The sequence below is a fragment of the Mobula birostris genome, chromosome 8 (genome assembly GCF_030028105.1).
Source record: "Mobula birostris isolate sMobBir1 chromosome 8, sMobBir1.hap1, whole genome shotgun sequence".
NCBI lineage: Eukaryota > Metazoa > Chordata > Chondrichthyes > Myliobatiformes > Myliobatidae > Mobula > Mobula birostris.
Window position 1 is genome coordinate 94210974 of NC_092377.1, and position 23407 is coordinate 94234380.

Consider the following 23407-nt stretch of genomic DNA (forward strand, 5'->3'; position numbering starts at 1 on the left):
TCCAGGTGAATAAACACATCTGTATCTTAAATAATGTTGAAGGAGCTGTCAAGGTGGAGTCCAATCTCCAGTCACTGGTGTGTGAGGAAGGGGAGGTCCCCCTTAACGATTTGATTTCTCTCACTGTTTCAACCACAAACCAGACACATTCCTTGCAATAGGTAGTTCAAGTTTATTGTTATTCAACTGTACACATGTATACAGCTAAAAGAAAAAATTCTCCTCTGTACCAAGGTGCAAACACAGTACATCTATCACATACAGCACAAAAAATATTAACACAGTAATATTAACAGATAAAAAAGTATGGTGTAGATGTACAGCAGGGTCTTGCATTCATAAGAAAGATGATAAAACAAACAATTGCACCATTGGTTGGACCTGGAATGGCCACTGTGACTGGGTGCACTGCCACCTTGACCACTCAATTAATAGGTGAATGACCTTAAATCAGACAAGTATGGTCACAGTGACGATGTAGAAGGTTCAGACTTTGACCTTACATAATAGGTGTGAGATAAATTGTTGCAAAAGGATTAAGATCATGCATTGCAGGGCTAAAGGACAAACTCTGTCACTGTGATAAAACAGTATAAGAGTCAAAAGGGATGTGACAATAGTTGTAGCATAGACAAGGTATCAGAAGTCCAATATGGTCCCATAGGTCAGAAGTAGAGGCCAGGAAGGAGGAAGAAGAGCATCCACTTGTCATTACTCATGTAAAAAAACATACATTTAATGACTACATTATTAGATACAGCGGTGTACCTAATAAAGTGGCCACAGGAGTGGAACCTAACATGGGCATCTGTTGTTGCAGCCCATCAAAGGTTCAACATATTGTGCATTCACAAAGATGCTCTTGTGCACAACACTGTTGTAATGCATGGTTATTTGAGTTATTGTTGCCTTCCTGTCAGCTTGAGCCAATCTGGCCATTCTCCTCTGATCTCTATCATTAACACAAGGCACTTACGCCACCAGAACCGCCGCTCACTGGATTTTTTGTTTTTTTGCTTTTTTGTACCATCCTCTGTAAGCTCTAGGGACTGTTGTGCATGAAAATCCCGTAAGATCAGCAGTTTCTGATACTCAAACTACACCATCTGGCACCAATAATCATTGCACGGTCAAAATTACCTAGATCACATTTCTTCCACATTCTGATATTTGCTCTGAACAATAACTGAACCTCTTCTGCATGCTTCTATGCACTGAGTTGCTGCCACATGATTGGATGATTAGATATCTGCATTAATGAGCAGGTGTACTGAATAAAGTGACACTAAATGTATGTAGCTCTATTTAGACTGAGCTTCCAGAGACTAGAATTGGAAATGATACGGTCAAAACAAAAATGCAAAATCTCATGTAATAATTTCTGCATTTTTATGTGAGTTACACTAAACTGTCACTGTGTCAAGCGAACATTGGGTCTAAGAGTGGTGTGAGAGATAAAAGAGTTCAATTTGAGATGCAAATCTCTGGCAGCTTCTTCCACATACCCATCACTACTTCTGTGGGAAAAAAAAAGCTTAGATGGGAAAAAGACATTCACCCTATCTGTGCCTCTTAATTTTATGATCCTCTATTAAGTCACCTTGCAGCCTGAGAACAAACTTTCCTTGTAGCTAAAGTCCTCCATTCCAGACAACATCCTGGTGAATCTCCTCAGCACTTACCACATCCTTTCGATATAGGTTGGGTGTGTAGATATTCTATAGGTAACTATTTGAACATAATATTTGTTTTAAGATGCATATTAAGCCATAACAAGGGCTTCAGCGTATAACCTGTGTAATCTGCTATTTAATCTATTGTCAATTTTGCAAAAAGTTTCTAACAGTTTGAGTCAAAATTATAGTTTATTGTCATATGTATAAGTACGGATGTATGCACAAGCACAATGAAAAACTTACTTGCACCAGCACATAGCATCATACACAGCAAGTCAAAGTTATTAAGCAATTAATCAAATTAAGTTATGTTGTGTTTATCACAACAGCATTTAATCTTATACATTTCATAGCTTATTATTAATTATTGGTTATTACAAATCAATACAATAATCCCTTCTCATACCTTCAGCAGTTCAAAATAATGCAAACAATGGTAAACGGGTGCCAATAAGAGTCTGGGAAGAACATACTGCACAGCTTCTTTGAAACCTTCACCAATTGACTGAAATGAAACATATCAATTAGACTTAATATAATCTAGATTACATTTGTAATCATTCATTTAGAAGGGAGATTTTAAGATATCTACCGATGAAAAAACTCACCTGCAAGTAGAATGCAGCACCTGGCTTTGATAGAAGGCTGAGGAAGTGGTCATGAAAACCAGGTCGCAATATATCCTGTGCATAGTTTTCATATGGATCAAATGCTAACTCCTGAAAGAAATGTCAAATATACATTTATGTCATCTTGTGCAGGAAACAAGTGAATTTTCCTAACTATCCATTTAAAAGTTAGTAACATTTTCTTTTGTTTCTGTCCAAAACAAAACATATATAAATACAACAAACGCTAGTTTCAAGATGCTAAACTTAGAACCTATTTTTATGAAGTACCTTAAGTAACTAATTTGCAATTTATTTTAACTATAGAGAAAATATTGAGGAGCTTCATAAGCAACCAAAAAGGATCAAAATAACTTCTTCTAAACTAAGTAACAAAGCACTAAAGCAACCCCTATGGTGACAATGTAGGCTATAACATTTCTACTATATAATGGCACCATGGTAATGTAGCAGTTAGGGTGACACTATTACAATTTGGGACATTCTGGAGTTCAGAGTTCAATTTTGCCACTGTCTGAAAGAAGTTTGTACATTCTCCCCATGATCATGTGGATTTCCTCTCACAGCCCAAAGATGTACCAGTAAGTAGGTTAATTGTTCATTGTACATTGTCCTATGATTAGGCTAGTGTTAAATAGGTGGGTTGCTGGGTGGTGTGGTTCATTGGGCCAGAAGTGCCTGGTCTGTGCCATACCTCTAAGTCAATCAATCAATCAATCAATAAATAAAGCAAGCAGGCTTTTATAGCTGCATGGTAGTGTAGAACTTAGTGCAATGCTTCGCAGCACTAGCTGTAAGATTGGGGTTTAATTCCCACCGCTGTATGCAAGGAGCTTACATGTTTTCCCCATGACTGTGTGGATTTTCTCCCACATCCCAAAGGTGATCAATTAGGGTTAGTGAGTTGTGGGTATGTTATGTTGGCACCAGAAGTCTTGCAACACCTGCAGTATGCCTGGCATATACTTCGCTGCTTTGATTTGACACAAATGACACATTTCACTCTATGTTTTGATGTACATGTGGTTCCTTAAGGCTGTTACAGCCAGGGATGGTAACTGGGACAAGCTCCCACTACCAGTTAAATGCTCCCAATGGCGTGCACCTCAAATAGCCTCTGACAACCAAGTGCAGCTCTTGGCCTTCACATGTAGCTTAGCTACTACGCCCGGCGGAATCATCTCTACTGACAGGAGAAGGGGCAAAGACAGGCTTTAACCAGTCTTTTAGGGCAGATTTAGCTTGTGAGCCATGGTTGGAAGCTCATCTAGAAGAAGGAAAGCTATGAGCTCAAACGTCTGCTGCCTTGTGGCTATATACACTCATGGGGAAGGCTTCCAGAGTAAACCCCGAGGGAAAAATCCGGAGCGGGAGTCCCTAAGGTAGTCCTACATTGAGTTCAACACTGACTGGCAGCTCCTGAAACACTGCTGGTGCCAAACTATATCGGTTTCTGCCCTTCCTTTGGATTCATCAGATATGTGGCGAGGGGGAACTTGCTACATGGGCATCAGCTTGCTCTCTATATCGTACTGGCCAAGCTTGTTTACCTTGACAGCTAGGATACAATACCTATGGTCAACTCTGACTGACAGAGACCTCACGTGACAAATAAAGCTAATCTCTATATCTTTAACGTTATAAAAATCATGTTGTCCTTTAGGGAGAGTCTGTTCCAAAGGGTTCAGGGCAGGAGCAAAGAGAAGAAATCAAATGGCCAATCAAAGTAGTTTTAAGTGCGATGAGAAAGACCTAAATTAGATAAGAAAACTGCAGTCTAATAACATGATAGCTTAAAGTTCAATTATTAATACTAGAATAGGGGGAAATAGATGGTATTTGCATATGCCTGAAGCTTTTCTGCTTGATAGCAGTGTCATCGTTTTCAGAAGGACTGTTGAGATAATAGCAGAGAATTTGGTAGACGTTACGCACTGTAGAGTTGTAGACAGTCAAACCTCTAACAAGATGGATGAGGTGTCAATCAAGTGAGCTGCTTTGCCCTTGATGGTGTTGAGCTTTATGTGCAATGGTAATCCATTTGACATTTGGCTTCTGTCTTGAAGGTAGTGGAAAAACACTGGGGCATCAGCAGCAGAGTCACTCAACAACGGATATTCCTCAACCTCTCATCTTCTCTTATTTCCGCAGTATTTATCCGTCTGGTCCAAATGAGTTGGTAGTCAAGGGTGAATGCAAGGATGTTGTTGGAAAGGGGATTAGGCAAAAGTAATGTCTGAATATCAAGATGAAGTGGTTAATCTTATTAGAGATGGTCATTAGCAGGCACTTTATCCAACTACAGTTTTACAATCCCCCATTTTATTCCATTATCTAAATTCTATGTAGATACTGTCACTAGTTGAAGCTCCCATGCCCAAGTGTTTTTCAGATTAGCAAGCTAAGGAACTGAGAACAGAATTGAACATCATGCAATCATTGATGAAAATCTCTACTTCTGACCTCAATGGAAAGAAGAGCACGAGTGAAGCAGTGCTCATGGTTCAGTCTGGGGCTTTGCCCTGTGGAACTTCTGGCTATGTGCTGACATTGGGATAATTGTCCTCCAACAATCCCAATTTCTTTTACACATATGATCTAATCATTGAAGAGTTTTCCCTTGATTGCCAAAGAATTCAATTTTGCCTGGGCTCCATGATGCCACACCAAGTCTAATGCTACCTCTTCATCAGCAGTTACTCTCATCTCCGGAAATTTTACTGTGTGGTCAATATTGGTATTAAGATTGTAATGATGTTAGGACTCAAGTAAGTCTGATAAAATCCAAACAGTGTCAGTGAGCAGGTTATTGGCAGCTAAGTGCAATTCAATAGTACTGTTGATGACAGAATAGCCTGATTTGATTTGTCCTGCTTTTTGTGAATGGACATAGCTGAGCAACTTCCCATTACAGTGAAAATTTTCGCTGGTGCCATAGCCTTTGCTGCATTAATGCTCTTGACTATTTCTTGCTAACATGTAGAACAAACCAAATTGAATAAAACTTACATTACGTTCTTTTTGGACGGAAACACAGATGGAGATAGATCATCCACTTGGCACTTCTAGCTTAGCATGAATGAGATTGTTTTAAGCTTGTTTTCAGTAATCAAACTCTGGGCTCTGCCATAGTTGAGGATGAAACTTTCTGACTATCCTGTTCTGTTAGCTGCTTAATTGACCATTACTAATCATAATGAGAACCAGATCTTCTACCTGACCCAATAACTAAAGGCACTTTGCATGCTGTTTTCACTGATTACCACACATATTGTCCTCTGTTGCAGGTTTACTGTGTTGGCAGGTGTAATGGAATAGCAATTGCAGTTTCTGTATCACAATTTCAGGCATCCAGGTTTAATCCTGACATCAGGTGATAAATGTGTTTGTTGAGTCCACAGACTCTCCATGTTGTGCAAATTTTCATTATGAGCTCCAGTTTCCTCCCACATCCCAAAGACTTAATGTGGACAACTGTCAAAAGGATCTCAACACAAGTAAGAGCACATAACTTGTAGGGATACAGGAAAAGGAGGAATAGGACAATGTGACGGATGAGACTGCTCCAGTGGGATTTGGGTATGGACCAAATGGGCCAAATGAACTCCTGTGTGAGAGTAAGCATGGAGGACAGAACATTTTTAGAAATGCCAGGTACACCTGCCATAAACAATTCCTGTTCTCATTTAACCATGATTTAATGTAATGGTTTAGAGAGTGATATATTAAGTCAATTGGTTACAAACGATATACAGTTTGGGGAAAAGGCAATACTTGGGTGTTGTGTAATGAACCAGATTTGATTAGGGAGCTTAAAGTAAAGGAATCCTTAGGAGGCAATAATGATAATGATAATATGATAGAATTCACCCTGTAGTTTGAGAGGGCAAAGCTAAAATCAGATATACTGGTATTATAGTGGAGTAAAGGGAATTACAGGGGCACGAGAGAGGAGCTGGCCAAAGCTTATTGCAACAGGACACTAGCAGGGATGACAGAGAACAGCAATAATTAGAGTTTCGGAGACTAATTTGGAAGACACAGGATCAGTACATCCCAAAGATGAAGCAGCATACTAAAAGGGAGGACGAGGCAATCTTGGCTGACAAGGGAAATCAAAGCCAGCATAAAAGCAGAACAGGGCATACAATATAACAAAAAATTCTATATTTCATTAGAAGTTTGAGGAGGTTTGGTTTGTCACTTGAGAACTTCTACGAATGTACCCTGTAGAACATTCTGACTGGCTGCATCACCATCTGGTATGGGGGGGGGGGGGGGGGGGGGGGGGGGCGGGGCAGGGGGAAGAGGTTGCTGCTGCACAAGATCACAGTAAGTTGCAGAAATTTGTAAGATGAGTCAGCTCCATCATGTATACTAGCTTCTGTAGTATCCAAGACATCTTCAAGGACCGGTGCCTTAGGAAGGCAGTGTCCTTCATCAGGGACCTCCACCACACAGGATATGCCCTTTTCTCATTGTTACCTTCATGAAGAAGGTACAGAAACCTGAAGGCACACACTCAGAGATTGATTATATATATAAAAATGCTGCCATAAAGTTAACAAGTTTCACAACATATACCAGTGATATTAAACCTGGTTCTGAAAAAATAGTGGGAAGCTAGAGGATTGGAGCCCTTTATAAACCCAACAGAGGGCAACTAAAAAAGCAATAAGACAAAAGATGAAATATGAAGGTAAACTAGCCAATAATATTTAAAAAAACAGAAGTTTTTTTTTCAGATATGTACAGAGTAACAGAGAGGCAAGAGTGGACATCAGACTGCTGGAAAACGATGTGGGAGAGGTAGTAATAGCTAACAAAGAAATGACAGACAACTTGAATAAGTATTTTACAGATGAAATAATTTCGTCAGGCAAGAGATTTGTCTATTAAATTCACCACTTACCTCAGCTAAGTCTTCAAAACAGCTTCCCACTAAGGGATGGGGGCTACCTTCATCTGTCATTTCCACAGTATCTTCAATTAAGCCCAATAATTTTACAGTCAACTCATGGATATCCATAATACGGCTAAATATGGTTTCTACATCCTATGAAAAGATAATGATAAAACCTTAAGACACAACATAGGTCAATTGTATTTATGTGTGCGGGGCAATGAACTACATTTATGAGGTGAATAGATAGGGTAGGTAGCAAAAAAACCTTTTTCTCACATTAGGAGTGTCTGAGACAAGAGGGGAAATGGGTTAGAGTCAATAAGGGGATGTGCTGAAGAATTTTTTTTAATCCTCCCACAGGTGGTGGAGGCAAACATTCGCACATTTAAGAAACTTCTAAACAAGCTCTAGGACATAGAGGCATAAGACAGATGGCACTGATGTAGAAACAGACTCTTCTGCCCAATATATGCATAAAGTAGTACAGCTAAGAATCTGAAATAAATCCAACAGAGGGTTAATTGTTTACTATATACTGCACTTTGTATTCAATTAAATTTATTCTCTTAATAATTATTTAAAAGGGCAATCTCCTGCAGATAAAACTACAGAATTTGAGATAAAAAGGTATTACTACACTGTCAAGACTTTCATGAAATATTTAAGCAATTTAACTAGAGCCTTCTGAAGCAAAGTAACTGAGTTAATCAAGTAGGAGAGAATTTGGAATCATCAACCATAATACAATTAACTCCAAAGTAAGAACTAAAAAAGCAAAACACTGGGATGATAATAACAAAGTGTTGGAAATAAGCAGGTTAGGCAGCATCTGTTGATAGAGAAAAAGGGTTAAGTTTCAGGTTGAAGACCATTTTGTCAGTACTGGAATAGAGAGAAAACAAGTTAGTTGTAGGTTACAGAGGAAGTGGGGAGAACATGGGGACAGGACAAAGGGAATCTCTCTGATAGGTTGAGGCCAGGGATGTTTTGGTATATTTGTTAATGTGGCAATTAGAGCATGATAAACTTGACAAGTTGCAAACAGCTGGTCAGGATGTGCTGAAGGAGAGGGGAGAAACTGAGCCAAGACTGACAGAAACTGAGCTATTGGAGTGAGAAACTGCAGAATTCATTATACAGTATAGAAGGCCGCTGGAAATGGGAGACAAGGTGCTATTCCTGAAGATATATTGGGCCTCACTGTAACAGTGCAGGAAAACACCAAGAGACATGACAGTAAAATTGGATGGATAATTAAAGTGGCTTTAAATTGGCAGACCCTGACCATCAGAATATTTCCAGCATTTTCTGGGTCTTACCATCTATAATGTTTATGGTTTTCTTTCACTGGAGTAATAATATTCAACTGCAAAAGAAACAAGCTAGATACAGAAAGAAACCTTGATCAAATTAAATGAATGAAACCAATATCTAATAAAGCTGCAGACCACAAGTGCAGAAATTAACTTTATTAAAAAGTGGGGAAGAAAGTAAAATTCAGGTCTACTAGTTAAAGAAATCACTTCTAAGAGAAAGATGTAACTGTTGGTCAATTGTTTAGCCACTGGTTGATCATCACAGCCAAAAACAATATTGGAGAAATTCCTCAGAAAAGTTTCTTTCCACAAAATTCTTTGACTGTTTCGTTATTCTGCTTATATTGTGTAAAGTGGGGTTCCTTACTGCTTAGTCAATGCTGAATTCAATTCACAACTTTTCTAATACTTAAGCAGAACTTTTTAATTTACAACACAATCTGACCAATATCTGAATTTAAGTGATCAAGTAGAAGATAATATTGTGCCATATAAATCCTACGTAATGACATTAACCAAATAAAAGTTCAGACATTTTATTTGGTATGCACATTACATAAAAGGCTACATACAAATGTGGTCAGTAAATTCAAATGATCTCCGAACACACATTAACTCAAGGATAATGTTTGAAATCTGATTAATCCTCCTGCAACAATACCATTCTGCTAGACGTTGACCAACCAAGGGGATACTTTTTTTTGATAAGATAGCATACCACAGAAGTACATAGGGACTCTGGTGCACCAACTTAACTGTTTATCTGGGTTCAATATTATATTGCATTCTTTTTTGAAGACATATGCATTAACTACAATAGTTCTGGAGAGTTAAAAATACATAGATGCTTTTCTTCAAACAAAAGGGAAATAAATTCTGAGAGTAAACTTCAGAAAGACAATTAAAAGCTTTCCATATGGGAACAAAGAGCAGCAACACAATAGTCTGCAATAAAAAGAACAGGTTATGTCAACCTTACCATTTCCTTTATGAAGGAAAGGTCACGTTGAAGAGTTCCTGTTAATGATATAATCTTATGGTTGCAGAATTTAACCTAAGTAGTTTAAATTGTTATATTTTGTATTACAGTTTTAGGAAACCCAATTATAGATACCCTACACAAGTGTTTTCTGTATTCAAAAGGTTTTATCAGATTTTTAAAAAAGGTGAGTTTTCAAACTTATGTACACATATCGCCATCTAGTGCTAAGTAGCAACAATGCAGCTCTTAGCATTCCAAAGTAATAAAGGACATTAAAATTTAAATTAAAATCTACACATTAAGATGAGACTTGCAAATGCTAACAATATTCAATATTAAACAGTTTTCATTGTTTTTTGACCGAGAAAGAAAAATCTTTGCGCAATTTGGAAACTTGACCGAAATTTCGTAATCTTAATGGCCGTCTTATGTATATGGTCAAATAAGCAGAAAGTGCTGGAGGCACTCAGGAAGGTTAGGCAGCAGCTGTGGAATGAGAAACAGCATTAATATTTTAGCATCAATGATGCTTTCCTCTCTTTCCCAGCTCTGACAAAGGATCTTGGTTGGATAGACAGTGCCTATAAAAAGTATTCACTCCTTTGGAAATTTTCATGTTTTGTTTCTCATCACTGAATCGCAGTGGATTTAATTTGGCTTTTTATTTTACACTGATCAACAGAAAAAGACTCTTTCGTGTCAAAGTGAAAACAGGTCTCTACAAAGTGATCTAAATTAATTACAAATATAAAACACAAAATAATTGTTTGCATAAGTACTCAACTCCCCCCTCCTTTGATACGACACAGCAAATCATGACTGGTGCAGCCAATTGGCTTTAGAAGTCACATAATTAGTTAAATGGAGAACACTCCAAGCAACTCCACAAAAAGATTATTAAAAAGCACAGGTCAGGAGATGGATACAAGAAAATTTCCAAGTCACTGAATATTCCTTAGAGTATGGTTAAGTCAATAATCAAGAAATAGAAAGAATTTGGCACAGCTGTAAGTCTGCCTAGAGCAGGCCAATATCAAAAACTGAGTGAGCCTGCAAGAAGGGTTCTAGTGACAGAGGCCACCAAGAGACCTATGACAACTTTGGAGGAGTTACAAGCTTCAGTGGCTGAGATGGGAGAGACTGCGCATTCAACTGTTGTCTGCATGCTTCACCAGTCACAGGGCCAGTGGCAAAGAGAAAATTGTTGAAAAAAAAACTCTCATGAAATCGCAGTTAGAGTTTGCCAGAAGGCATGTGGGAGTCTCTGAAGACAGCTGGAGGAAGGTTTTATGGTCTGATGAAACCAAAATTGAGCATTTTGGCCACCAGACTAAACACTATGTTAGGCAAAAGCTAAAAACCTCATCATGAAAAACACACCACCCCTACCATGAAGCATGGTGGTGGTGCAACATGCAGTGGGGATGCTTCACTGCAGCAGGCCCTGGAAAACTTGTGAAGGTACAGAATAAAATGAATGCAGCAAAATACAGGGAAATCCTGGAGGAAAACCTGAAGCAGTCTGCAAGAGGACTACGATTTAGGAGAAGATTTGTTTTCTAGCAAGACAATGACCCCAAGCATAAAGCCAAATCTACAAAGGAATGGTTGAAAAACAACAAAGTTAATGTCCTGGAGTGGCTAAGTCAGAGCCCAGACCTCAATCCAATTGGACCTGGACCTGAAAAGGGCTGTTCACTCACAATCCCCAAGCGATCTGACAGAGATTGAACAGTTTTGTAAAGACTGGGGAAGAATTGCACTGTCCAGATGTGCAAAACTGATTGAGATTTATCCACACAGATTCAAGGCTGTAACTACTGCCAAATGTGCATCCACTGATTTGAAGGGGGTGAGCAATTATGCAATTTATTTTGTGTTTAATAATTGTAATACATTTAAACCAATTTGTAGAAATTTGTTTTCACCTTGACATGTCTTTCTGTTGATCAATGTCAAAAAAGCCAAATTAAATCCACTGTGATTCAATGTTGTAAAACATGAAAACTTCAAGGGTGGTGAATACTTTCTATAAGCACTGTGTGTATATATATATATATATATATATATATATATATATATATATATATATATATATGATAGCGCTAGACAGCAACTTCCAAGTTCACTTGCAGAACAGCTTAATTTCTACCTTTAATGTCTTTTTCCTTTTCAAGGTGGTCAGGGTTCTGTCAAAGGCCCTGATCTAGAGCTACTCTCAAACTTCAGTTCTTTGCAGTGGTGGGACCCACTCCTGGGACTTACCAACTAGTGACAGAGCCTAGAAGATGAGCACACCTTCGGGGCTCTGAGGCTTTGCAGCCCTGGGGATGATCTGATTCTATACCGGTGCCACTGAAGCTTCATGGGAGAAAATGGAATATCATAAACAGCGGATCGGCTGTCAAAGGGCTCTGTACTTGGCAAATTGCTCTCGCGCTCTCTCTCTCTTGCTCAGTGACACCTCCCTGTCTCTCCCTTTTTTAAACGGGAGAAAGAGAGCCTGTGGTAGGTCAAATTGCCAAGTAAATAATTAGTTTTTGTTGTACTGCAGATCATAATCTTTTTTGGGGACTTTTGCTTGCACGGTGGGTAGAGAATGATGATGCTTTTTTATGAAATAAGTGGGGTGGCAATGTTGTTGCTTTGCTGCTGTTTGTGCGTGGGAGGAGGGAGTGGGGGGCTTTGTTAGTGGAAGTTTGCGTAGAACAAGAATTTCAGGTTTTATATTATATATATTCTCTGATATTAAATGGAACTACTGAACTTGAAACATTAACATCACTACACAGATACTGACTGATCCTGCTGAACTTTTGCATCTTCTGCTTTGATTTCAGATTTCCAGCCGTGGAGTTTTGTTTTGATATCCAATTCTTGTGTATATGTCCTAGCAAACAAAAGAAACTGGAAATAGGCTTCACAATGCTCTGTCTATGTGTGTTTTGGGCAAAATAAAGGGAAGGAAAATGCAAGACTTAAATAGGCAACAAACATAACAATCCACATATTTGAAAAACATATTCATAAAATTTACAACATACGTTTGAAGAAAACAGCTTTGCATCTGATACAAATGGTTCCCTGAAGACTTTAATGATGAGATTCAGTTCTCTTAGATATTGCCGGATCTCAGACATATACATCTTCACTAAATCATAGTATGCTTGTTCACCAGTGTTAATGGGTTCTTCTTCTATCACACCTAGGTCTTCCTCATCTTGATGGAACATATCCATTAGTACCTAGAAAACATATTTTTGATTTCACTTCATGTACTCTGAAATAAAGAAAACATTGCACACATGGAAGGGTAGTTTCATTCTTCAGATGTGGCATTTTAGTTTCTTTGAGGATGACTTTTGCCATAACTTCCCTTTAACATTTTAAAAGACATTTCCACTGTTCTTTGTGTTCTTTGATTAGATGGTGAAGAATGATTAGCAAACAAATCACTTTTCAGAGACCAGAAAATAAATAATTTAAGATAAAAAGATAAAGATTAGCTTTATTTGACACATTGGAATATACAGTGAAATGCATCGTTTGTGGCATATCAAATTAGCAAGGACTGTACTGGTCACCATGCTTGCAGCGCCATCATAGCATGCCCACAACTTACTAACTTAAACCGTGCATCTTGGAATGTGCAAGGAAACCAGAACACCCAGAAGAAACCTGATCACAGGGAAAATGGAACAAATTCTTTACAGCAGTGGGAATTGAACCCCAATCTTACAGCCAGCACTGTAATAGCGTTACATTATGGTACCACATTGCTGCATGTTAATTTTCAAAATGAGCATGTCTTCATTCAAATACTCCGTCTATACATGTTCATATTATCATGTGTCATATTGTATGATGTAGGTGATCATGGTCTCATGACCATGATTGTTCTTGGCAATTTTTCCTACAGAACTGGTTTACCATTGCCTTCTTCTGGGCAGTGTATTTACCTGATGGGTGACCCCAGCCATTATCAACATTCTTCAGAGACTGTCTGCCTGGCGTCAGTGGTTGCATTACCAGGATTTGTGATATGCACCAGCTGCACATACGACCATCCACCATCTGCTCCTTTGGCTTTACATGGCCCCTGACTGGGGGGGGGGGGGACTAAGCAGGTACTACACCTTGCCCAAGGATGACCTTTATGCTAGTGGAGCGAAGGAGCACCTCACAAATCCTTTTGTAGAGCTGTATCTCCACCCTGCCATCCAGATTCATACGATAGCATTAAATTCACAGATTTATCATGTGGATTATTCTTCCCTTCAGCAGATTGGAGATGAAAGAACATTCTTGAGATGCTGATGCAAACAAAACGTAGAAAACCATGATGATTAAGCTTTTTGCTATTTTCTTAGATACAAGGAAACTAATCATAGTTACCTTGACAACTAAACTATTTGATACCAACAATTCCTCAATGGATGCATATTTAGTACTTTGGCAGGTTCAAGATAAAGTTCTTTCAATGGGAGTACAAGTAATAGACTCCTATAATTCCAGTAAAAATCCCAACCAATAACAAAGGGTAGGTGGATTGAAAACCAAGAGGGAAAATACAGCCCAAAATTACCTGCTTTCTTAAAAAAAATCAAAAAATCACTCGATGGACCCAAGACCATCCAATGCCGAGGAAAAGACAATCTCTAGGGATACTAAATAATACCTGAGCCTGAAGTCTGAACAGTTATTTTAATGCGAATGACATACAAATCTAGGGTAAAGCACCCCGGAGAAACGTGTACTCACAGAATGGAATGGGCCTTATATGTCATATAAGAATGACATGAATGAAGGTAGCATGTAACCGATGCTCTGAAATCATCAATTACTAAATATCTTAAAGGAAAAAAAACGTGACTTCTCTTTTTATGGAATGGTGACATCTGGTAACGTTCATTTTTAGAAGCTGTTAACATGGGCATTAGTAATATTGATGTAATCATGATATTACAAAGCACCTGAATTTGTAAAAAAAAAGATACAATAAGTAAACAATATTAATTATTGGAGATTCTGTATGCATCTGAATCAAACAAAATACAATAGATTCTGATTAATTCGGACCACATCAGGACCAGTTCATTTTGGCCTAATTAAGCAGCTGCTTCAATGAGCTGAAGTTTCATGTAAGTAGTTGAAAATGCAAAAAAAAGACAAACTACCATTTAACTGAGTAACAAATTATGTATTTAAATGAAATACAGAACAAATTAGGAAACTACCAATACTACTGCAATACCATAAAAATGTGTATTAGTTCCTAATAGTTATCAATGGAGGAATTCATACAGAGTACACTGCTGTGTTCTTTTGATTGACTGTAAATGAACAGAATCATCACAGACATCCAGTGCAGATAATGAATTGCTTTCATACAATACTTTTATCATCTGCATTCTCCAAATCTTCTTTTTCATTGTAATGTTCAAGATGATTGCTGATACCTTCAAATTCTTAGTTTCTAACTTGCAGTAGTAAAATTGTTTCATTTTCACTTCTGGCCATTTCTGACATCTCTAAGTCTGAATGTTTGAAAATGTATTGAGCAAACAGCTCTGAATTGTCTTCCTGCTTATTTCTTGTCAACTATCAGTGACAAAAATCACTATTTTTTGAACACATAGACACGCATAACAATGTTATGTAAAACAGTTCGTTCTAAGCATGATGTAGTTTGCAACAGCCACACAGTTGTATACCATTGACCCTAGTTAGAAACTGTTCTGCAACAGTCTCCTGCCCCAATTAAGCGGCACAGTGTCCCAAATAAACGATGGGAGTTCTGGCTATTTTCTTGGTTAAATTTTGTTCTTTCAAGAATTGCCCCAAATAAGTGGCAGCCCCACTTAACTGATGGCCCAATTAACTAGAATCCACTGCATTTCAAAGTGGAAAATAATTAAAACCTGGATTTCCATCTTTAATTTTTCCTGAGTTTCAGGGAGACAGTCACCCCTAAAAGTCAGGAGACAGGTAACTGGGTGACTGTCAGGAGAGGGAAGGAGAATAGACAGAAAGAGCAGAGCACCCCTGTGGCTGTTCCCATCAACAATAAGTATACTGTTTTGGATACTGTTGGTGGGGATGACCTATCAGGGACAAGTTGTAGAGGTCGCATCTCTGGAACCGAGACTGGACCCTCAGCTCAGAAAGGAAGGAGGGAAAAGAGGAGAGCAGTAGTGATAGGGGATTCAACAGCTAGGGGGACAGATAAGAGGTTCTGTGGGAGAGATCGAGAATCCCGGATGGTCTGTTGCCTCCCTGGTGCCAGGGTCCGCGATATCTCGGATCGAGTTCTCAGTATTCTCAGGAGAGAGGATGAGCAGCCAGATGTCGTGGTCCACATGGGGACCAATGACACAGATAGCAGTAGGGATGAGGTCTTGAAGGAGGAATATAGGGAGTTAGGAAAGAAATTAAAAAGCAGGACCTCAAGAGTGGTAATCTTGGGATTGCTGCCTGTGCCACGAGACAGAAAGGGCAGGAACAGGAAGTTATGGCAGATGAATGCGTGGCTGAAGAGTTGGTGCAGGGGGCTGGGGTTCAGATTTCTGGATCATTGGGATCTTTTCTGGGGAAGGTCTGACCTGTACAAAAAGGACGGGCTGCAGCTGAACTGGAAAGGGACCAATATCCCGGCGGGCAGGTTTGCTAGAGCTGTTGGGGAGGGTTTAAACTAGTTTGGCAGTGGGGTGGGAATCAGAATGTGAGTGCAGAGATTAAGGTAGAAGGACAAGGGCATGATGCTATGTGTTCTGAGTTGGTGAGGAAGGACAGGCAGGGAATAAAACATAAATGTAGCCAGTTAGAGGGGTTGAAATGTGTCTCTTTCATTAAAGGGGATGAACCTAGAGCATGGATCAGTATGTGGAACTATGATGTTGTGGTCGTTACTGAAACTTGGCTGGAGGAAGGGCAGGATTGGCTGATGCAGGTACCGGGGTTCAGGAGTTTTAAAAGGAATAGGATGGGAGGTAGAAAGGTGGGGGGAGTAGCATTACTGGTCAGGGATAGTATCACGGCTATAGAAAGGGAGGATGCTGCAGAGGGTGTGTCCACTGAGTCGGTGTGGGTGGAAGTCAGAAATAGGAAGGGATCAATCACTATGCTGGGAGTAGTCTATAGGCCCCCAAATAGCCCTCGGGACACCGAGGAGCAGATAAGCAGGCAGATTTTAGAATGCTGCAGGAAATACAGGGTTGTAGTTATAGGTGATTTCAACTTCCCTCATATTGACTGGCACCTCTTGACTGCAAGGGGGATAGATGGAGCTGAATTTGTCAGGTGTGTTCAAGAAGGATTCCTGACACAGTATGTGGACTGGCCGACGAGAAGAGAGGCCTTACTGGATCTAGTTCTGGGTAATGAACCTGGTCAGATGGTAGACCTCTTGGTGGGGGAGCATTTTGGTGCGGGTGACCACAACTCCCTTAGCTTCAGCATAGCTATGGAAAATGATAAAAACAGACAAAATGGGGAAGTTCCTACACCGATCAAGGGAATGGCGGCGTAAGGAAAAGGTCTCTCGACAAAAAAGAAGGTAAACTGCCCCATAATCAAATTTAGACAAATACTTAATATTGCATAACTATATTAATAAAAGGGGCAAGGATGATGTCTAAGAACAAGATTAAAAAGTCCGCTCTGAAGGCTGATAAACATAAAGAGACGCAGCAAGGCGACGGGCCTAGCTCCCCCACGGCAAGCCAGGACGGAGATAATGAGGGCGAATCGGTGACTCTGTCCTTGATTCTCGGAGAGATTCGCGAGTTCCGACAAGATAACAGCAAACAGCTGGAAGATATTAAAGGAGAAATAGTAAAAACTAACTCGCGGATAGATGAAGCCGAAGCGAGGATTGTTGGAATTGAAGAGAAGCTACAAGACGCAGAGGAGGTGATAGCAGAAGTGCTGAAGCTACAAGACCAGCTCCAGTGGAAACTAATAGATCAAGAAGGCCGCTCGAGAAGGGAAAATGTGAGGATTTACGGAGTTCCCGAAGGTACTGAAGGTAAACCCGGATTGATGATTCCCTTCGTGGAGAAGCTACTTAGAGAGAACCTTGATATACCGGCCGCAAAAGACCTACAGATAGAAAGAGCTCACCGCGCGTTGGCACCACAGCCTCCAGCAGGCACCCAGCCCAGATCGATTCTGGTCAGATTTCTCAGTTACAGAACGAAGGAAGAGGTGCTTAAAAGGGCATGGCAAAAGAAAGGTTTCATGTGGAACAACTGTAAAATCAGTTTAGACCACGACTACACACCGGGGATTCTTGCCAGACGGAAGGAATATACGGAAACACGGAGAGTCCTGAAGGAAAACAACATCAAATTCCAGACCCTGTATCCAGCTCGGCTGAGAGTCTTTTACGACGAAGGGACAAAAACTTACGCTACGGTGGAGGAGGCAACATTGGACCTGGCGGACCGGGGACTACCTATTAAAGTTATCACCCAACCGGAGTCGCTACTGGAGAGGATTCGGCAGAAGTCGTGGCAGTTAGTGGGGCGAGGACGCTCCTCTCGAACCAGAGTGTCAAACTACAAGGAAAAGCTGCAAATATTCAGGCGCGAATGTACAGAGACCACAGATTAATTAAGAGAAATGACTGAAAAGAGTAAATCGGACTTAAAGGTAAAATGAAAACTGGTAACTGAAAATAAACTAGACGGAATAACTTGAATGATAGCAATATGGTAGAGACATAAATAGGAGAAAATTCTCTATGATTATTCAAACTGCTGAGGGCCCTCTAACACAGGGTGAAGATAGAGGTTATCCCTCTGAACTGAGGCGGGTCGGTGCTCAGGCCTCACTGTGGGAAGCCGGGAAAAATTTTCAAATGTTGCACGTTCAAAAATGTCTAGGGTGTGGTTATATGTCTTGGTTTACTGTTGAGAAGGGATTGCTTACTGTTTGGTTAGAAAAGGAGAGTGTTTTTTTTTCTACTAGAGAAAAATGCAAACTGAATTGGTAAAAATAATTTCCTATAATGTTAATGGGGTTTTGAATCCAATTAAAAGAAATAAGATTATGTCTAAATTGAAAAAAGAGAGGGCACAAATAGCTTTCCTCTAGGAAACACATATGAGCCAATCTGAACATGGAAAATTAAAAAGAATGGACTTTAAGCATGTATTTTATTCATCATATAAATTTGAGTCACAAAAGAGGGGTAGCTACTTTAATATCAAGTACTCTTAATTATGAACATATTTCAGAGACTAGAGACAAAGAAGGACGGTTTGTAAAAATCACAGGAAGAATAGAAGGTACAGAAATAACATTGCTGAATGTTTATGCTCCTCCAGGTTGTGAATGGTCATTTTATAGACACATTTTTGACCTAATGGTCAGTTCTCAAGGGGTAGTAATTTGTGGAGGGGATTTTAATATTAGATTAAATCCTATATTAGATTCTTCAAGAACAGTTACTCAGGATAAACCTCTGACTCGGAAAGTGAATTCATTGATGGAGGAGTTGGGAATTATAGATGTCTGGAGGGAATTACACCCTACTAGTAAAGATTATACATATTACTCTTTCCCTCATTCAGCCTATTCAAGGATAGACTATTTCTTTATCTTTAATACAGATAGACTCAGGATAAAAAACTGTAATATTGCAACAATTGATATGTCAGATCATAGCCCAGTCTCTATGTCTCTAATCCTGGAAAGGAAAATGAGGAAAACACTATGGAGGCTAAACTCACATATACTCAATAACCCGAAAGTAATGGAGAGATTAAGGGGAGAAATCAAAGAATATCTAGACCTTAATGACACGGGAGAAACATCACCAGTGATCTTATGGGATACATTGAAAGCTGTACTGAGAGGGAAAATTATTTCCATTACCACTCACATGAAAAAAATCAATGCACAAAAATTAGCAGACCTTCAAGGAAAATTAAAACAACTTCAAGTTGTAGATAGCAACAAAAGTAATTCAAATCTAAAACAGGAAATTAGGAAATTGCAAAGTGAAATTGACGATATTTATACGTTGGAAACTCAAAGAAATTTTCTTTACCTGAGACAAAAGAATTATGAAGTAGGAGGTAAATCAGCTAGATTATTAGCATATAAATTACGAAAACAACAAGCAGACGATACAATTCATAAAATAAAGAATCCAAAGACAAAGCTTGTGGAGAGTACGATAGGGAAAATTCAAGAGAGTTTTGAAACATATTATCGAGAGCAGTACTCCCAACCCCGGGCCCCCAATGAGCCCTATATAGACAGTGTATTGAATTTTTTAGATCTACCTAAACTTACAGATTTACAAAATGAAAGTTTATTAGAACCAGTAACTGTCAAAGAACTGAACGTGGCCATCTCTAGGTTAAAGGCTGGAAAGTCCCCGGGTTCTGATGGGTTTTGTCTCAGAGTGGTACAAGTCCCTGAAGACACAGTTAGCCCCATTACAACTTAACACCTTTAAATGAATCTTGCAGAGAGGAGAAACTCCACCTTCCTGGAGAGAAGCGATTATTTCAGTTATTCCTAAAGAGGGTAAAGATAAACTAGAATGTGGCAATTATCGGCCAATTAGTGTTCTTAATTTAGATTACAAACTATTTACATCTATATTAGCGCGCAGATTGGAAAAGCTTTTACCTGGCCTAATCCAACAAAGACAAACACAGGACAACATAAGGAGAACTCTGCACATATTAGAACAGGTTAATAAGAACGAGACAGAGACAATGGTAGTAGGATTGGACGCTGAGAAAGCTTTTGATTCGGTTAGTTGGGCATTCCTATACAGAGCGTTAGGAAGATTCGGCTTTCAAGAAAAGTTTATTAAAGTAATTCAGACTCTATATGACAGCCCTACAGCCCGAATTAAGATAAACGGGGACCTCTCTGACTCTTTCATCTTAGAGAGAGGTACTAGACAGGGATGCCCAATTTCTCCTCTCCTTTTTGCGCTATATATTGAACCGCTTGCCCAACTAATAAGACAGAGCGAAATCGTAAAAGGTATCAAGGTGGCAGGGATTGAACAGAAAGTGGCGTTATTCGCAGATGATGTTTTGGTCTATCTGAGTGAACCAGAAAAATCATTTATAGGATTGTTTCCACTGTTGGATGACTTTGGGAAAATATCAGGTTATAAAATAAATGTAAAGAAAACACAAGTTATGTCCCTAAATTATACACCATCCAAAAAATTGCAGGATACATATGATCTTAAGTGAGAAGCTAAATCATTAAAATATTTAGGAATAACCCTGCCGAAGGATCTTTCAACACTGTCACAGGTAAATTATGGGCCATTAATCTCAGAGATAAAAGCAGGTATGCATAGATGGAATCTTATCCCCTTTTTAAGTTTAAATTCAAGGATAAATACTATAAAAATGAATATTCTTCCTCAGTTATTGTATCTTTTCCGTACTTTACCGCTGGAGGTGGATGATAATCAATTCAGGGAATGGGACAAATGGATTTCCCGCTTCATTTGGCAAGGAAAGAAACCTAGAATTCGATATAACACCTTACAGTTAAGGAGGAGGTATGGTTCTTCCTTGCCTGAGAAATTTATTTTTATGCCTCACAGATAACCCCTCTGTTATATTGGTGCAATAGGGAATATAAGGCTAGATGGAAGGAAATAGAATTTGGATTAGTTGACAGTTTTCCTCTTCAGGCCTCAATAGCTGACAAAGGATTGATGGCCCATTTGGAAAAATTTAAAAACGCTTGGATAAATCTTACATTAAAAGCATGGCAGAAGGTGGTTAATTCATGTGGAATTAATAACATGTTAAAACTCTTTAGATGGTGTGCATATGATACCGAATTCCTTCCCAACAGAGGAGATAAAAGATTTGAGCTATGGATAAAGAAAGGTCTTACAACCTACCTCTCATTTATAGATAAAAGAGTATTACAAAGTTTCCAAATCCTGCAGGACAAACATGGCCTAGAACATAATGACTTTTTTTAGGTACCTTCAAGTACGAAACTATGTTAACCAGAGTTGTAGATATACAGACCTATCAACAGTAGAATTAGAATTTTTCAAGATTCTGAATTCGGCGTGCAGTTCAATACCTAGTAAATCAGTTTCTCGATTATATAATGCACTCTCCCATGCTAAAAATGTAAATACACTGTGTATTAAAGAGAAGTGGGAGAAAGAAGCGGGGTTGGTACTTTCAGAGGAGGCTTGGGAGAAAATCTGCAGCTTTCAATGGTCCTCGACTAATTCTTTGACTTGGAGAGAACATTGTTGGAAAAACATTATAAGATACTTCAAGATCCATATCAGGAAAAATATAAAGATACAAATGTGATGTGTTGGAGAAGGTGCGGCTCCAAGGAGGCAAATCATTTTCATATTTTTTGAGATTGCCCTAAATTAAGTCTATATTGGGAAGGTATTCATAGAACATTAGTTAAGGTACTTAGGTCCCAGATACCTCTGAACTTTGAGGCGCTCTATTTGGGGCATGTATTGTTTCTTGAACAGAAGGAAGATATAAAGTTGCTGCAGGCCCTCTTAGCGGCAAGTAAGAAATCAATCACTAGAAAATGGCTAAATCCAATACCACCTACATTAGAAGATTGGTACGAAATTATCTTGGAAATATTTAAAATGGAAAAGTTGACTTACTCCCTGAGAACTCAAAAAGAAAAATTTTATCAAATCTGGAATAAATGGATTGAATATATAACCCCAATGCCAGCAGACTTTAGATGACTCTCCTAATGATTTATACTGCTCTTCTCATCAACACAGTAATATTGCTAACGTAAGCACCCCTAGTCTAAATGTTTGTTTTTTTTGTTTTCTTTTGGAAAATAAAGAATTAACACAAGTAAAGGGAAAGATTTGGGAAAGGGATAAAAAAATGAAAAAATTAAGTAAATAAGTACATAGAGATTGGATAATTATGTCTGCGGGCAGGAGCAAGCATGAACAAATTAGGATATAAACACCTACAATGGTTGATACATAGGCTTATATACAACATTTTGGACCAGTGGAAATGGTCCAGAAGGCTTATATGGAAACTATTACCATTTTTCTTAACAACTAATTCCATTACTTAGCCTAATAGGTTAGATTTACCACAGTACATAATTATCTATTTAAATGTTTATTTTCCTTTTATATCATCTCAATGTGTACTTAAGAATGTATAAATAATTGTAGTTTTATACATATAAAAAAATGGAAAAGGTTATATGTGTGAAAAAAGTACATGATTTGTGAATTCCTTATCCAAATAAAAATAAAACTTAAAAAAAAAACAGACAAAATGGGAAAGTGCTTAACTGGGGAAGGGCTAACTATGAAGGGATGAGGCAGGAACTAGCAAGAGTAAATTGGAAACAGATGTTCAAGGGTGAAAGCACAGAAGTAATGTGGAGGAAGTTTAGGTACCACTTGTGCTGGGTTCAGGATAGGTTTGTCCTACTGAGACAAGGAAAAAATAGTTGGAAAAGGGAACCATGGCTCACGAAACATGTGAGGCAACTTGTCAAGAGGAAGAAGGAAGCATATGTTAGATATAAGAAGCAGGAAGGGCTCATGAGAAATATAGGGTAGCCAGGAAGGAGCTTAAAAGACTAGGAGAGCTCAAAGGGGCATGAGAAGGCCTTAGCATGTAGGATTAAGGAGAACCCCAAGGCATTCTATGCGTATGTGAAGAACAGAAGGATGACAAGAATGAAGGTGGGGCCGCTAAAGGATAAAGAAGGCAACATGTGCCTGGAGGCAGAGGAGGTAGGGGAGGTCCTAAATGAATACTTTGCTTCACTATTCACAAGTGAAAAGGACCTTGATCAGGGTGAGGTCGAAATAGAACAGGCCTGTGTGCTGGACAATCTGGAGATTAAGGAAGAAATAGTGTTGGATT

General features: G+C 38.9%; 1 protein-coding gene across 2 annotated transcripts in view; it reads right to left on the reverse strand.

Annotated features, from left to right (window-relative positions):
• Positions 1 to 23407, reverse strand: part of LOC140201498 (son of sevenless homolog 1) — a 208225-nt gene that overhangs the window by 79716 nt on the left and 105102 nt on the right. For both annotated transcript variants that reach the window (XM_072265692.1, XM_072265691.1), the window contains exons 5-8: positions 12554 to 12754; positions 7218 to 7361; positions 2285 to 2395; positions 2083 to 2181 (exon numbers count right to left, since the gene is read on the reverse strand). In XM_072265692.1, coding sequence (XP_072121793.1) covers positions 2083 to 2181; positions 2285 to 2395; positions 7218 to 7361; positions 12554 to 12754 — 555 coding nt within the window. The remainder of the gene's footprint in view (positions 1 to 2082; positions 2182 to 2284; positions 2396 to 7217; positions 7362 to 12553; positions 12755 to 23407) is intronic.